Here is a 15,255-nt window from a genome sequence, read left to right as displayed (position 1 = left end):
AGGGTGGGCTCCCAGACTTATTCCTGGTGACAGCACCATCGGCTGGGCAGGAGCATTGATTGCATTTGTCGCTAGAGGAGCACTCCGAATGCTCCTCAGGACAAAAGCAGGAGGATGCTATTGTTCACAGGGTATGAGATCTAATACGGCTCAGGCGGGGACAAATCATCTTCCACAATGTGAGACTTCCACCAGTCAAAGGTGCGTGTGCTCCTGCTGGCTCACAAAGGGTCCCGACGTGGCTTAGGGCCCCATGATGGGATTCCAGGCGTGAGCCACCATGTCTGGCTGGTTTTCTTTCTTTTCTTTCTTTTTTTTTTTTGAGACAGAGTTTCGCTGTTGTTACCCAGACTGGAGTGCAATGGCATGATCTCGGCTCACCGCAACCTCCACCTTCTGGGTTCAAGCAATTCTCCTGCCTCAGCCTCCCGAGTAGCTGGGACTACAGGTGCGCGCCACCATGCCCAGCTAATTTTTGTATTTTTTTAATAGAGATGGGGTTTCACCTTGTTGACCAGGATGGTCTCGATCTCTTGACCTCGTGATCCACCTGCCTCGGCCTCCCAAAGTGCTGGGATTATAGGCGTGAGCCACCGTGCCCGGCCTATTTTTTTTTTTTTTCTTAATCAATGAGAGCTTGTTATGTTGCTCAGGTTGGCCTTGAACTCATAGCCTTGCCTCCTCAAGCGCCAGGACAACTGGCCAGAGCCACTGTGGCTCCTGGTTTTCTATTTTTAGTAGAGATGGGCTTTCACCATGTTGGCCAGGCTGCTCTTGAACTCCAGATCTCCAAGTTCACATTAGGCAACACATGAACAGCCTGCGGGTGCCTGGTCACTGAGCAGCCCCAGGCGCTGTGCCGATCCCCGTGGGCAGGCCCTGCAGCCGACCTTGGCCTCCCCCCACCATAGGGGCCTCGGGGCTGCAGTGCTGCTGGGAATGGCTACTGGAGGGTGGAGAGTGCTGGCCCCTGGGGGGACTCAGGAGTTGTGTGACTTTGGCGCTGGTGGATGCGGTGTGTGGCAGTGTGAGTGGAGCCAATAGGCCAGTGGGCAGGCAGGCTTGGTAGCACCCCTGGACCCTCCTAAGAACAGGAGACTTCATGGAACACCCTGAGGAACCGCTGTGTGGAGGGGAAATGGCCCCCTGTGAGGAAATTTTCAGCAGCAGGTGAAGCCCAACCAAATGCAGTCCAGGCGGATTCGGACTCCACAGGAGCCCCGATGGGAGGTGGAGAAGGAGAATCGGGACAGTGAGGAAGCTGTCCTCCTCTGGCCCTCTGGCCTTAATAATACCTGGGGAGCAGCCCTCATGTGCCAAGGAGGTGGAGGATGGCGGTTTGTCAGTTTTTGAGATGGAGTCTTGCTCCATCTTGGACAAGATGGAGTCTTGTCCAGGCTGGAGTGCAGTGGCGCAATCTCGGCTCACAGCAACCTCCATCTCTCGGGTTCAAGTGATTCTCCTGCCTCAGCCTCCCAAGTAGGTGGGATTACAGGCACGCACCACCACTCACAGCTAATTTTTGTATATATATATATTTTTGAGACAGAGTCTCACTCTGGCACCCAGGCTAGAGTGCGGTGGTACAATCTTGGCTCACTGCAACCTCTGCCTCCCAGGTTCAAGTGATTCTTCTGCCTCAGCCTCCCGAGTAGCTGGGACAACGGATGCATGGCACCATGCCCAGCTAATTTTTGTATTTTTAGTGGAGACGGGATTTCACCATGCTAGCCAGGATAATCTTGATCTCCTGACATCAGGATCTGCCTGTCTGGGCCTCTCAAAGTGCTGGGATTACAGGCGTGAGCTACTGCGTGAGCTACTGCACCTGGCCAATTTTTGTATTTTTAGTAAAAACAAGGTTTCACCATGTTGGCCAGGTTGGTCTCAAACTCCTGATCTCAGGTGATCCACTCACCTGGGCCTCCCAAAGTGCGGGGCTGCAGGTGTGAGCCACCACACCCAGCCGAGCATGGTTTCATATTGGGAAAAACCAAGCATTTCAAACTTTGTGAAAATGACCACAGTGTACAACCCTCTGGCCTGGGACCCACCCCATCAAGTGGGTGGGGCTGACGAGAAAACAGAAACAGATCCTGGACAGCTCCCAGCAGGGCTCCCGGCTGGGGTCCAGCCCAGGGCTGAGCAGAGCTGATCTCGGCCTGACAGCCTCCCTACGGCTGCCAGCACCGCACCCTTCCCAGCCATGTCCTGGAAGTGCTCAGAGGAAACATCTGCTCAGAACATGATATCACTAATGAGACAGTCACTAGATGACATAAATCCACTTAGCAGAGCCTCACCCTCACCTAGCAACTGGGTCACCAGCAAACTAACCACTTGGTGTGACTCCATTAGGACTATGTGGCCCCGGACCTCAGAGGCCAATGTACCCAACGAGGGACTTCACCCTTCTCCTAGGGAGAGGCAAAAACAAAACAGTGTAACTGAGAACCGGGTTGTAAAAACCCATGTGAGAGCCAAGAACGGTGAACAGAGTATCTTTTACGTTAGGGTGCAGGAGCTGAGGTGGGGCCACCAGCCGTGCAGAGGACACCGTCTCCTTGGGTAGGAGGGCTCACCATAGCCAGAGCCAGAGCCAGAGCCAGTGAGGCGGGTGGGCAGGGTCCATATGCAGTGGCACCGGTTGTTACTGAAGCAAATAGAACCACCTTTTTTTTCTTTTTTTTTTTTTTGAGACGAAGTCTCGCTCTACAGCCCAGGCTGGAGTGCAGTGATACAGTCTTGGCTCACTGCAACCTCTGCCTCCCAGGTTTAAGCGATTCTCCTGCCTCAGCCTCCCAAGTAGCTGGGATTTTAGGTACGGGCCACCATGCACAGCTCATTTTTTAATTTTTAGTAGAGAAGGGGTTTACCATCTTGGCCAGGCTGGACTTGAACTCCTGACCTTGTGATCAGCCTGCCTTCTCCTCCCAAAGTGCTGGGATTATAGGCATGAGCCACTGTGCCTGGCCTTTTTTCTTTTTTTGAGACTGAGTTTAACTTTTTTTTTTTTTTTTTTTTGAGACAGAGTCTTGCTCTGTTGCCAGGTACCAGGCTGGAGTGCAGTGGCGCAGTCTCAGCTCACTGCCACCTCCGCCTCCTGCGTTCAAGCAATTCTCCTGCCTCAGCCTCCCGAGTAGCTGGGACTACAGGTGTGCGTCACCATGCCCAGCGAATTTTTTTGTATTTTTAGTAGAGACAGGGTTTCACTATGTTGGCCAGGATAGTCTCGATCTCTTGACCTCGTGATCCGCCCATCTCGGCTTCCCAAAGTGCTGGGATTACAGGCATGAGCCACCGCACCCAGCCGAGACTGAGTTTCACTTTTATTGCCCAGGCTGGAGTGCAATGGTGTGATCTTGGCTCACTGCAACCTCCATCCCCTGGGTTCAAGCGATTCTCCTGCGTCAGCCTCCTGAGTAGCTGAGATTACAGGCACCCACTGCCATACCCGGCTAATTTTTTGTATTTTTAGAGAGATGGGGTTTCACTGTGTTGGCCAGGCTGGTTTTGAACTCCTTACCTCAGGTGATCCAACGCCTTGGCCTCCCAGAGTGCTAGGACTACAGGTGTGAGCCAACACACTCGGCTACATAACTCCCTTTTTTTTCTTTTTTTCATACATCCTCAGAAAAACTCCCCATTTTATACAGTGGGAAACAAAGGTGCAACGAGCCTGGGGACAAGCTTGGGGAACAGCGAATAAATAGCAGAGCCAGACTGAAAGGCCAGGTCTGACTCAGAGGCTCCATCCCACACCCGCCAACAACAGCAAACACATTAAAACTAAACACCATGTTTGGGCACGGTGGCTCACGCCTGTAATCCAGCAGTTTGGGAGGCCAAGGCAGGCGGATCACCTAAGGTTGGGAGTTGGAGACCAGCCTGGCCAACATGGTGAAACCCTGTCACTGCTGAAAATACAAAAATTAGCCAGGCATGATGACGCACATCTGTAATTCCACCTACTTGGGAGGCTGAGGCAGGAGAATTGCTTGAACCTGGGAGGCAGAGGTTGCAGTGAACTGAGATCACGCCACTGCACTCCAGCCTGGGTGACAGAGCAAGACTCCCAACTAAAAAAAAAAAAAAACACACAAAAAACCCCACCTAAACAGCAGGGAACACACACAACACACATACCAATCAGATCATGCAGAAGGAACAGCTGAGAAGTCCCCCAGTTGCAGCCTATTTGAAGTCTTGCCAAGTACCATTTGGACTATGTTTTTGTCACTTTCTATTCTACCCATGTGTTGAAAAGCCCTCTTCTTCCCTGATTGGCAGTGAAACATCATTAACTATACGTGCACATATACACAAACACGACACAGCACGTACACTTGACTCGTGTCCACCTGTGGGTACTGAGAGACCTTGGGCAAGGGTCAGGGTCAGACCTTTATCTGCAGGACATACCCTTGGTGCCACTTGGGAGGACAAACTGCTGTCATTAACATCACACACAAAAAAAGGTAGCAAGCTTTAAAGGTAAACTCAAGACAGCCAGTGAAGCTTCAGCAAATACGGGTTAATACGAACTTTTACCATTAATAAAAGGCCCTTTCTGGCTGTGTGCGGTGGCCCACACCTGTAATTCTAGCACTTTGGGAGGCCAAGGCAGGAGGATCACCTGAAGTCAGGAGCTCAAGACCAGCCTGGCCAACATGGTAAAACCCTGTCTCTACTAAAAATACAAAAATTAGCCAGGCATGGTAGCATGAGTCTGTAATCCCAGCAACTCTGGAAGCTGAGGTAGGAGAATCGCCTGAACCTGGGAGGTGGAGGTTGCAGTGAGGCGAGATCGTGCCACTGCACTCCAGCCTGGGTGACGAGAGTGAAACTCCATCTCAAAAAAAAAAAAAAGACCCGTCCTAAGAACAGCACTGTAACTTGTGAGCTATTACTCAGATGCATCTGTCCATCGTGTTCTCTCCATAACTCCTGTAAGCCACTCGGCCATGGGGAGACTGGATGGGAACACCGCTCTCACACAGCCTGTACTGCAGCCACGGCCCCTCCCACACTTCCTGGCTGCCTGCAGTGCTTCCCTTCAGCAAACCCAGCTGCTGACATCATAAAAGGCAGGATCGGTCTGTGCTCGTGTGTTTCAATTTACAACAGACTCATCCACAAAACTGAAGTGACAAAAACAGGTCTTTCTGAGGCCGAACATGGTGGCTCACGCCTGTAATCCCAAAACTTTGGGAGGCTTAGGCAGGAGGATTTAGTCTCTACTGAAAATACAACAATTAGCCAGGTGTGGGGGCACACTCCTGTAATCACAGCTACTTGGGTGCCTGAGGCCGGAGAATTGCTGGAACCCGGGAGGCGGAGGTTGCAGTGAGCCGAGGTTGTGCCACTGCACACAGCACTCCAACCAGGGCAATGGAGTGAGATTCTGTCTAAAAAAAAAAAAAAAAAAAAAATCACAGTCAAGTAAAAAGAAATGGAACTAAGAGATCTGTCAGTTAAACATATTCCTTTCTTATGGCAGGGCTAGTCTATAAGATTTTTTTTTAATTTTTTTTTTTTTTAATTTAGTGTAAAGTTTTTTTGAAATTTTCTTTTTTTTTAGATGGAATCTCCCGCTGTCACCTGGGCTGGAGTGCAGTGCTGCGATCTCAACTCACTGCAACCTCTGCCTCCCAGGTTCAAGCGATTCTCCTGCCTAAACCTCCCAGGTAGCTGGGATTATAGGCGCCCACCACCATGCCTGGCTAAGTTTTTGTATTTTTAGTAGAGACGTGGTTTCACTATGTTGACTAGGCTGGTCTCAAACGCCTGACCTTGTGATCCACCCGCCTCAGCCTCCCAAAGTGCTGGGATTAAAGGTGTGAGCCAACTGTGCCTGGCCCCTAGTTTTTTAAATGTTTAAACCTTGTGACACATTAAATTACACGCTGAAGCTGTTACTTTCTGCCAAAAAAAAAAAGGGTGAGTTTTTTATATGGTAATTCTGCTTAGGTTAAAAATTTAAAAAAAAGGCAAGTTTTATACATCTGCATGAATTGGTTCCTTCAGCACTAGTGAAAACAGACTCCATAACCTTCCAAAGTGCTTTCATTTATTTACAAGGCTTAGGAAAAGAAAAAACTTCTAGAAAAGGAAAATTTCAAAACAGGGCTTCCGCAGGGACCCAGTTGAGTGAGTTGTTTTGATAAGGTCTGGGTTGGAGTCACTTCCAGGTGGTGAGGACGGTTCTACCTGAGTCTCTCGATCGGCCTGCTCTGGGCCCCTGAGACTGGCCCTGACGACTTCTCAGCTCCCGGTCGGCCCCGTCACCCTGGGCCAGTTCTTCATCGTACCTGGAGAGAGAAACAGCCAGGATCACAGCAGGCTCTCTTTTGAAGGCAACAGGCAGGGCCACCAGGTTGCTGTGTGGCAAATATGACACCACCCAGAGAAGCAGCCTGAGGGGGCCCCCAGCTCCTGCCAGCTCCCCGCCCACCTCTCATCTGGCTCCCGCCCACCTCACCTGGCTCCCGCCCACCCGCCTGCCAGGTGACTTTCTCGGCAGGCAAATACTCCCCCAGGGCCTCCATACCTATGTGTACAGCCTTGTTAAGTTGTTATTGTGGACCCTGCTCTCTTTCCTGGAAACTGACATCTTAAATGGGTCCCATGTCAAATTTGGCAAGGGCCCCAAAGGCAACATGAATGAGGTGACATGGAGCCAGCCTAGAGTAGTGAGGTGAGAGCCCAGGCTTCACACAAGCAAGGCACCTCAGGCTGGGGGAACTAACTCCACTCCAAATGGGAGCGGGTGTGAGTGCCTGCCAGTGGAGGCCAGGGCAGAGAGGCCCCACAGTGCGCACTCAGCTAGAGACTCTTGCCAGTGTGACCCACGCCACCTTTCCACATTTTTTTTTTTTGAGACCAAGTTTACTCTAGCACCCAGACTGCAGTATAATGGCGTAATCCTGGCTCACCACAACCTCCACCTCCCGGGTTCAAGCGAGTATCCTGCCTCACCCTCCTGAGTAGCTGGGATTACAGGCACACGCTACCACACCCAGCAGATTTTTATATTTTTAGTAGAGATGGGGTTTTACCATGTTGGCCAGGCTGGCCTCGAACTCCTAACCTCAAGTGATCAGCCCGCCTCGGCCTCCCAAAGTGCTGGGATTACAGGTGTGAGCCACTGCCCCTGGTCCCTATTTTCTTTAACTGCCTGTTTCCCAATTAAAGTTCATGCATCCTTAGGGCACACACACTAAGGAGACAACAGTGCAGTAAACAGCCTGAACTTTCACGTCTGGAAGAGCTGGATGGCAGCTGCAGCTCCCCAGATGGGGTGGTCACAGCATCTGGGGGAGTCCTGGGTCCTTCCCACAGTGGCGGGGCCCTTCTCTCACGGGGTCCTGGAGCAGGGTAACTGCTGCCTGCACCTATTGCAGGCTGTGGCAGGGAGCAGGCTTCCAGGAATGGGGCCGCCCACTGCACAGTGACGCACATTAACCTCCCAACTCAGGCGGCAGCATCGGGACTTGCTTCCCATGGGAGAAGCTGGGGGTTCCAGAGGTTTGCTCAGAGCCTAAGGTCCCATGGCTGGTCCGTGGCAGAGGTAAGATTAAGCCCTAGGACTTGTGATTCCTAATTCGGAGCTTTTTGTCCCGCAGAGCCGAGGAGTGCGGAAAGCATCTCTGTCCCAGTTACAGCGTCATCAGTGTGCTGCGCTGGCCATCCTGACTAGGATCCTCAGCTGTATGCAGGTATTTGTGTCAAATACAAAAGGTACCCAGATGCTGAGTGCTAATCTTGCAGACTTCTGGAAAAGGGTGGATTTCTGTGATAAGCTTATTACCAAAAACTAGAGTCTGCAGGTTGAATGCAGTGCAGGTTAAAAACTGCTGAGGTTAAAGAATGTATTTTCAGGCCAGGGCGAGGTGGTTCACGCCTATAATCCCAGCACTTTGGGAGGCTGAGGTGGGTGGATCACGAGGTCAAGAGATCGAGACCATCCTGGTCAACAAGGTGAAACCCTGTCTCTACTAAAAACACAAAAATTGGCTGGGCATGGTGGCACATGCCTGTAATCCCAGCTACTCGGGAGGCTGAGGCAGGAGAATTGCTTGAACCCAGGAGGTGGAGGTTGCGGTGAGCCGAGATCGTGCCATTGCACTCCAGTCTGGGTAACAACAGAGAAACTCCGTCTCAAAAAAAAAAAAAAAAAGTATTTTTTGCATTGCGCTTCTGGTGGCAAGGAGGGAAGAAAGCATTTTATGACCCTTCTTTTTCTTTCCTTTTTTTTGAGATGGAGTCTCTGTTGCCCAGGCTGCAGTGCAGTGGCTTGATCTCGGCTCACTGGAACCTCTAACTCCCAGGTTGAAGAGATTCTCCTGCCTCAGCCTCCGGAGTAGCTGGGATTACAGGCGTCCACCACCATGCCCAGCTAATTTTTGTATTTCTAGTAGAGACGGGGTTTTGCCATGTTGGCCAGGCTGGTCTCAAACTCCTGGCCTCTGATTATCCACCCACCTTGGCCTCCCAAAGTGCTGGGATTACAGGTGTGAGCCACTGCACCTGGCCCCTTTTTTTTTTTGAGATGAAATCTTGCTCTGTCTTGCTCTGTCACCCAGACTAACGTGCAGTGGCATGATCCTGGCTCACTGCAACCTTCACCTCCCAGATTCAAGCAATTCTCCTGCCTCAGCCTCCAGAGCGGCTGCAATTACAGATACCCACCACTGCACCTGGCTAATTTTTGTATTTTTAGTCGAGACAGGGTTTCACCATTTTGGCCAGGCTGGTCTCAAACTCTTGACCTCGTGATCTACCCACCTTGGCCACTTGCTGGGATTACAGGCATGAGCCACTGCGCCCTGCCCCTGACTCCTTTTCTTTGAAATGGTCACCCAGACAACTGTAGTAGCATAATCTCAGCTCATTGCAACCTCTGCCTCCCGGGTTCAAGAGATTCTCATGCCTCAGCCTTCCAAGTAGCTGGGATTACAAATGCATGTCACCACGCCCGGCTAAGTTTTTGTATTTTTGGTAGAGATGGAGTTTCACCGTGTTGCCCAGGCTGGTCTCAAACTCTTGAGCCCAGGTGATCTGCCTGCCTCTGTCTCCCAAAGTGCTGGGATTACAGGCGTGAGCCACAGCGCCTGGCCGCGTTTTCTGACTTTTGTCTATGAAGCAGACACTACGGGGATCCAGGCTGTGCACCAGGGTGGGGCTGTCAGGATGATGACACAGGGGCCTGCTCTCCTCCCTGGCTCTCGAGGGAGACACAGACACGTTCCTTATGACACAAGGAAGCCAGACAAGACACTCCAGGCACTCTGGAATCTCCCTGGGTTGGGGGGTCTTCCAGGAAGCCTCCCTGGCCCCTCTCCCCGGATCAGATGTCTCTACCCACTGGGGACTCCAGATTCATAAATGTAGTCACTCCACTGCCCGCCTGCCTGGTTCAAGGCTGCCCCAGCAGCTTGTTCAAGGTCTGGTGAATAGGAATCACTGAACAAGGGGAGAAAAACACCACATATGGTGACCAGTCTCACAGAGCACTTGTGCTGATCTGTACAGCTCAAAAAACAAAACAAACAGAACCGCGCATTTGGCAAGCAGCTGGCACCAGCATGCGCCGTTCTCAGGGGCGGTCTGGCCACCTACTGAGCCAACACAGAGGAGAATCAGAGCCAAGATGCTTCTTTTAAGTTCCTGTCCTAGCAGGCTTTTCTTCTGGGTTTTGATAGAAAGAATCTAGTCACTGTTAGGGTTCAGAGCGGTACTTTTTTAAAAGGCTATAAAAGTCCAGCCAGCAACTTCAGAATAGTGCCCTGGAGGTAGCAGATGCAAAGTGCCAAGCCTTGTGGGTCCATGGCCAGTGGCATGGCCTGGGGCACCTCATGCGGCCAGCGTCCTTGTTAGCTGCTGCTGGGCTCTGAGGGGTTGCTGTGGCCATCAAGTGAAGTGCAGAGCACGGACAGGTGGTGCCACTTGAATGCCGGGGCCCGCCCAGTCAGCGCCACCTGCTGCTGCTGCAGGTGGCTGCACCTGAACACAGACCTAGGTTCTCTGATCATCTGAATGACTAGGGTAAGTGAGCCCTGACGGAAGCATTTAGAGACCATCAGCTACACACAGGAGCCCTCCGTTACCCCTCAGGAGCCGGGAGAGGATGGCTAGATCAGGAGGGGTCACCTTGTTGTCTCTTCAACTAAAAGCAATGAGGCTCTGGGCTCTGCTTTATTTCCTTCTTTCTTTATTTTTGAGGCGGAGTTTCACTCTGTTGCACAGGCTGCAGTGCAGTGGCGTAGCCTCAGCTCACTGCAACCTCCACCTCCTGGGTTCAAGCCATTATCCCGCCCTCAGCCTCACAAGTAGCTGGGATTACAGGCACGCACCACCATGCCCAGCTAACTTTTTGTATTTTTAGTAGAGACGGGGTTTCACCATGGTGGCCAGGCTGGACTTGAACTCCTGACCTCAGGTGATCCACCCGCCTCAGCCTCCCAAAGTGCTGGGATTACAGGTGTGAGCCACTGGGCTCAGCTTGGCCTCTACTTAGCCTGGAGATGGCAAGTCTGGCCCACTCCCTCAAGGAGGCCAGGGCTGGACAGGGCAGAGACCCCACACGCTCCCAACAAGTCAGCCTCCCCCAGCTGGACTGAAGAGAACCCCCCAAGGTCCTCATGCTACTGACAAGTCTCCCCCAAATGGTCCCCACCCCTGTGCACCCTCACAGACCCCCTCGGTCCTATAGCACATGGGCCATCAGGACCCAGCCCCCAAGGCCGCCATCACAGCTGCCATTCCCAGCCCTGAGATCACCCTTCACCTCCCAGGCTGCCAACCCCAGTCTGATCCCATCCCCAGAGTCACCCTCTGCAGATTCCGGAACCCTCTGCCTGTTTTTGCACCCACCACGCCCTCCACTTGTCCTTCATTTTCCTTCCTGCTCTAACAGGCTACTGGGTCTCCTGGAAGACACTGCTTCCCCTGCAGCCCCTGGGGTGGGGGCTGCTTTCTCTCCCACCCACCATACTCCCCGCTGGAGGGGGGCCTCCTCCCTAAAACCCCCAGTTCTCCCCAGGCCTGGTCATCACAGTTACCTCCCCACCTCGTGCAGTCACCTCCAGTCCTCCTGGTCACCACCCCCATCCCTTAGAGACCCAGGTTCCTAGTCCATAGTTGCAGGTGATGGCAATGATCAAACAGATGAAAACCCCACCTCCATGACCGCTGATGACCCTGTCCTCTACTCCATCTCAGTCCATCCCCAGGAGTCCCCAAGCCTTGTCACCACTCGCATTATCTCCATGGCAAGTGCTTACTCCCTGACCACTGCCCCTGCTCCTCCCAGCTCTCTTCTCTAGTGCCTGACTCCAACCTGCCCCATGGGACTGCCACCCACCCCCACCTCCTCCTGTCCCTGCTGCCCTCTCTCTTGCCATTGCACGCTCCCAACTCTGGTCCCTCCCAACCCTCTGCCTTCTCTATACCTAGCCCAGGCAGCTGACCGTGGATGGAAAGACCCACCAACCACACACTGACTGGTCGCCCCTGAGGTTCACAGCCACCACCCTGCAGAGGTCCTGAGGTTGCAGGCAAGCCCAGCATACTTCCACCTAAACTCCCCTTCCACCTGCTCCTCCTGTCCCAGGCGACGAGCTGTGACACGCCCATCCACACCACACATCACCCGCGGCAGGGGCAGGAGGCAGCTAAGCATGGGCTCTCGAGTCCTGGGCCTGTGTTCAAACCCTCCCACCAGCAGTGCCTACCAGCTGCAAGCCTGACGTTGCTGTGTGTAAATGTCACTAAATATTTCTGCCTTTGTTTTTAAAAAATTTAGATTAAATGCACATTTTTGCTTTGACAGAAGAGTATAACTGTGATCCCAACACACCTACTCCTCCGCCTTTTATTGCCATCTGTTTCCCTCTATTCTCTGGCTCCCTCGACACCCACTCGACTGCGGAATCGATGCTGACATGATGTGTGTCCTTTCACATTTCCCTGCTCACACATTCGCATGTAAGATACTGCACACGTCACCGTACGCACACACAGAGGGCTCTGAGGTCCATGTTTTACGAGGATTACATTATATACCCTTTTCTGCAATAGTTTTTCCCAGGCCACCTCCCAGGCACCATAGGGTAGCTCTGGGTCAGTCCCTTTTTTTTTTCAGCAGGTTGAGTTGTTACACACTCCTTAGCGGATTCCAACTTCCATGGCCACCGTCCTGCTTCTGGGTCAGCCTTTTTAAAGGCCACCTAATAGACCATGGAATGAATGAACCATACTGTATTCAGCCACCACACTCCTGACAGGCTCCCACTTTGTTCCCACTTTTGCCACTACAGGCATGCCATGGAACTGCTCTAAGCCTTTGTTTCCACATCTGTGAAATGGAACTAATACTCTTACCCACTTCAAAACGTTACTAGGGAAAGGAATTGATACTGTGTGTAAAGCACTCTGCATAGTTTCTGATGCATGGTAAGTCCTCGAAGGTTAGCTATTTCCTTCCCACTCCGTAAGATACATCTTATTAGACCCATTTAAAGGTGGACAAACTGAGGCTCCAACAGTAGCACTGAATTCCTCACTGTCACCACCCAGCTTTACATGGCAACACTAGGGAATGAGCCCAGGTGACCTGTGAGAAACAAGCGCTCCATCCACCCTGCTGCAGCTATCCTGGCAGCTAACGGGGGCCTGGCATGTGATCAGTACCTCGCACGTACGTCATGAGCAGAATACACAATGATCAAGTTTAGCACCCGAACTGCTTTTCTGGGCCAGGCACAGTAGATCCCAGCACTTTAGGAGGTTGAGGCAGGAGGATCACTTGAGGTCAGGAGTTCAAAACCAGCATGGCCAACAAGGTGAAACCCCATCTCTACTAAAAATACAAAAATTAGCCAGGCGTGGTGGCACGTGCCTGTAATCCCAGCTACTTGAGAGGCTGAGGCAGGAGAATCGCTTGAACCTGGGAGGTGGAGATTGCAGTGAGCCAAGATCACGCCATTACACTCCAGCCTTGGTGACAGAGCAAGACTCCCTCTCAAAAAAAAAAGTAGTAATAAAATAAATAAACTGACTTTCTGCTATAACACAATCTATCCCATAATGTCGTTAATAAATGAAACACTGCTCAAATAAGGGGAATCCACACATGCCCAGAAATCCAAGCTGAGTTGTGGTACACGCTGTTCAGAGACACAGAAGGACAAGCACACAGTCACTCACAAACTTACAGAATCTCGTAATTGCCAAGGACTTCCTTTGGGGGTGACTTGTTCCATTTGCAGTCTGGAATTTCGCCGTTGGGGACCACAATGTTGAGGGTGTCATTAATCAGGTTATACTTGAGGATTCGATCGTTGGCAGTGCTGGAGGTGAGAGACGGGGATGCATTCACCTGTGAGAGGAAAAGACCCACATTCCTCATCTGCTTCTCTCTCTCTTTCGGAATGAGAACGTGCACTGCAGAGGAGATGCTGGCTGCTGCACACTTCAGTAAGGTTGTTGCGCCGGGTGCAGCGGCTCACGCCTGTAATCCCAGAACTTTGGGAGGCCAAGGTGGGCAGATCATGAGGTCAGGAGTTCAAGACCAGCCTAACCAATATGGTGAAGCCCTGTCTCTACTAAAAATATATATATATAAATTAACCAGGTGTGGTGGCATGCTCCTGTAGTCCCAGCTACTCGGGAGGCTGAAGTAGAAGAATTGCTTGAACCCAGGAGGCAGAGGTTGCAGTGAGCTGAGATCGAGCCACTGCAACTCCAGCCTGGGCAACAAAGAGAGAGACTCCGTCTCAAAACAAAAAAAAAAGGTTGTTATTTAACATTGCGATTATCTAATACCGTCAGAGCACCTTGGATAAGAAGCACTTTGTGATTCACTTTTATTAGCTGTTCAATGAAATATAGGTAATACTCAAAGGTAGGATTAGAATTAGGATCTACAAATCAGCAATCACACAAACAAACATTTTGGGGCCAGAATAGAAAACAAACATAATTTCAGTGTCTACCTGTGTGACTGGTTCTGTCCTAAGTACCCAGAACCCCCAGGGGTTTGTTAGACTCAGCGAACCAAAGACCCTGCCCAGGCAGCAGTGTGGGTTTAAGTAAAAGGCAATGGGCTCCCTTTTTTGCTAAGAGAGTAATATCAACAAAGCAGTGTTCTTAGGCCAGGTGCAGTGACTCACGCCTGTAATCCCAGCACTTTGGGAGGCCGAGGCGGGCGGATCACGAGGTCAGGAGTTCGAGACCAGCCTGGCTAACACGGTGAAACCCCGTCTCTACTAAAGATACAAAAAGTGAGTGAGGCATGGTGGCGAACACTTGTAGTCACAGCTCCTCAAGGGTCTGAGGCAGAAGAATCACTTGAACCCGGGAGGCAGAGGTTGCAATGAGCTGAGATCACGCCACTGCACTCCAGCCTGGGCGATAGGGTGAGACTCTATCTCACAAAAAAAGAAAAAAAAGCAGATTCAAACTCAAATGATGAATCCTTCCAACACATGGAAAGGTAGTCCCATAAGGCCTCTGAGAAGCCGAGCAATGTCACGAAATCCATACATTCAAATGTAGACATTCACTTTGCTCTGTGGAGAGTCCCATAGGCCCTCAGTAGCTGGTTTTTTGTTTGTTTTTTTTGAGATGGAGTCTCGCTCTGTCACCCAGGCTGGAGTGCAGTGGCACGATCTCGGCTCCCTGCAAGCTCTGCATCCTGGGTTCAAGCAATTCTCCTGTCTCAGCCTCCTGAGTAGCTGGGACTACAGGTGCCAGCCACCATGCCCGGCTAATTTTTGTATTTTTAGTAGAGACGGGGTTTTGCCACGTTGGTCAGGCTGGTCTCGAACTCCTGATCTGCCTGCCTTGGTGTCATGGGATGACAGCCATGAGCCACCATGCCCAGTCAGTCCCTACTTATTTACCCATATTTTGTGCACAGTTCTAATGATTTTGGTTAACTGTTTCAGGCCATGGGAGATTAAAGGGAGCAAATCTGCAAGCTGTTCAGGTTTCTCCCAGTCAGACTGCCTCTCTGTGATGCTAGCAGGGTATCGAATGTGTACTGTGCCAAAGAATTGCACAGACATCACTGTCCTCAAAATGACCACTGTAGTATAGCATAATACTATAATTCTTATTATGAATATATGGAAGTTAAAAATTGTTATTAGGCTGTGTGCAGTGGCTTGCACCTATAATCCCAGCACTTTGGGAGGCCGAGGTGGAAGGACCGCTTGAAGGTAGGCGTTTGAGACTAGTTTACAACACAGC

The 15,255-nt window shown here is 51.4% G+C and overlaps 1 protein-coding gene across 29 annotated transcripts in view; it reads right to left on the bottom strand.

Moving 5' to 3' along the window:
* Positions 1 to 6,050: 6,050 nt before the first annotated feature.
* Positions 6,051 to 15,255, bottom strand: part of TTLL1 (TTL family tubulin polyglutamylase complex subunit L1) — a 42,231-nt gene continuing 33,026 nt past the window's right edge. For 27 of the 29 annotated variants that reach the window (XM_078333659.1, XM_078333654.1, XM_054238901.2 and 24 more), the window contains 2 exons: positions 13,218 to 13,381; positions 6,051 to 6,311 (listed from right to left, as the gene is read on the bottom strand). In XM_078333659.1, coding sequence (XP_078189785.1) covers positions 6,182 to 6,311; positions 13,218 to 13,381 — 294 coding nt within the window. In that variant the 3' untranslated portion in view covers positions 6,051 to 6,181. The remainder of the gene's footprint in view (positions 6,312 to 13,217; positions 13,382 to 15,255) is intronic. The other 2 variants (XM_078333721.1, XM_017963997.5) reach the window with 1 other exon arrangement.

This window comes from Callithrix jacchus, chromosome 1 (assembly GCF_049354715.1).
Source record: "Callithrix jacchus isolate 240 chromosome 1, calJac240_pri, whole genome shotgun sequence".
Taxonomy (NCBI): domain Eukaryota; kingdom Metazoa; phylum Chordata; class Mammalia; order Primates; family Cebidae; genus Callithrix; species Callithrix jacchus.
The sequence above is the reverse complement of the archived record's forward strand: the minus strand, read 5'-3'. Positions and strand labels throughout refer to the sequence as shown.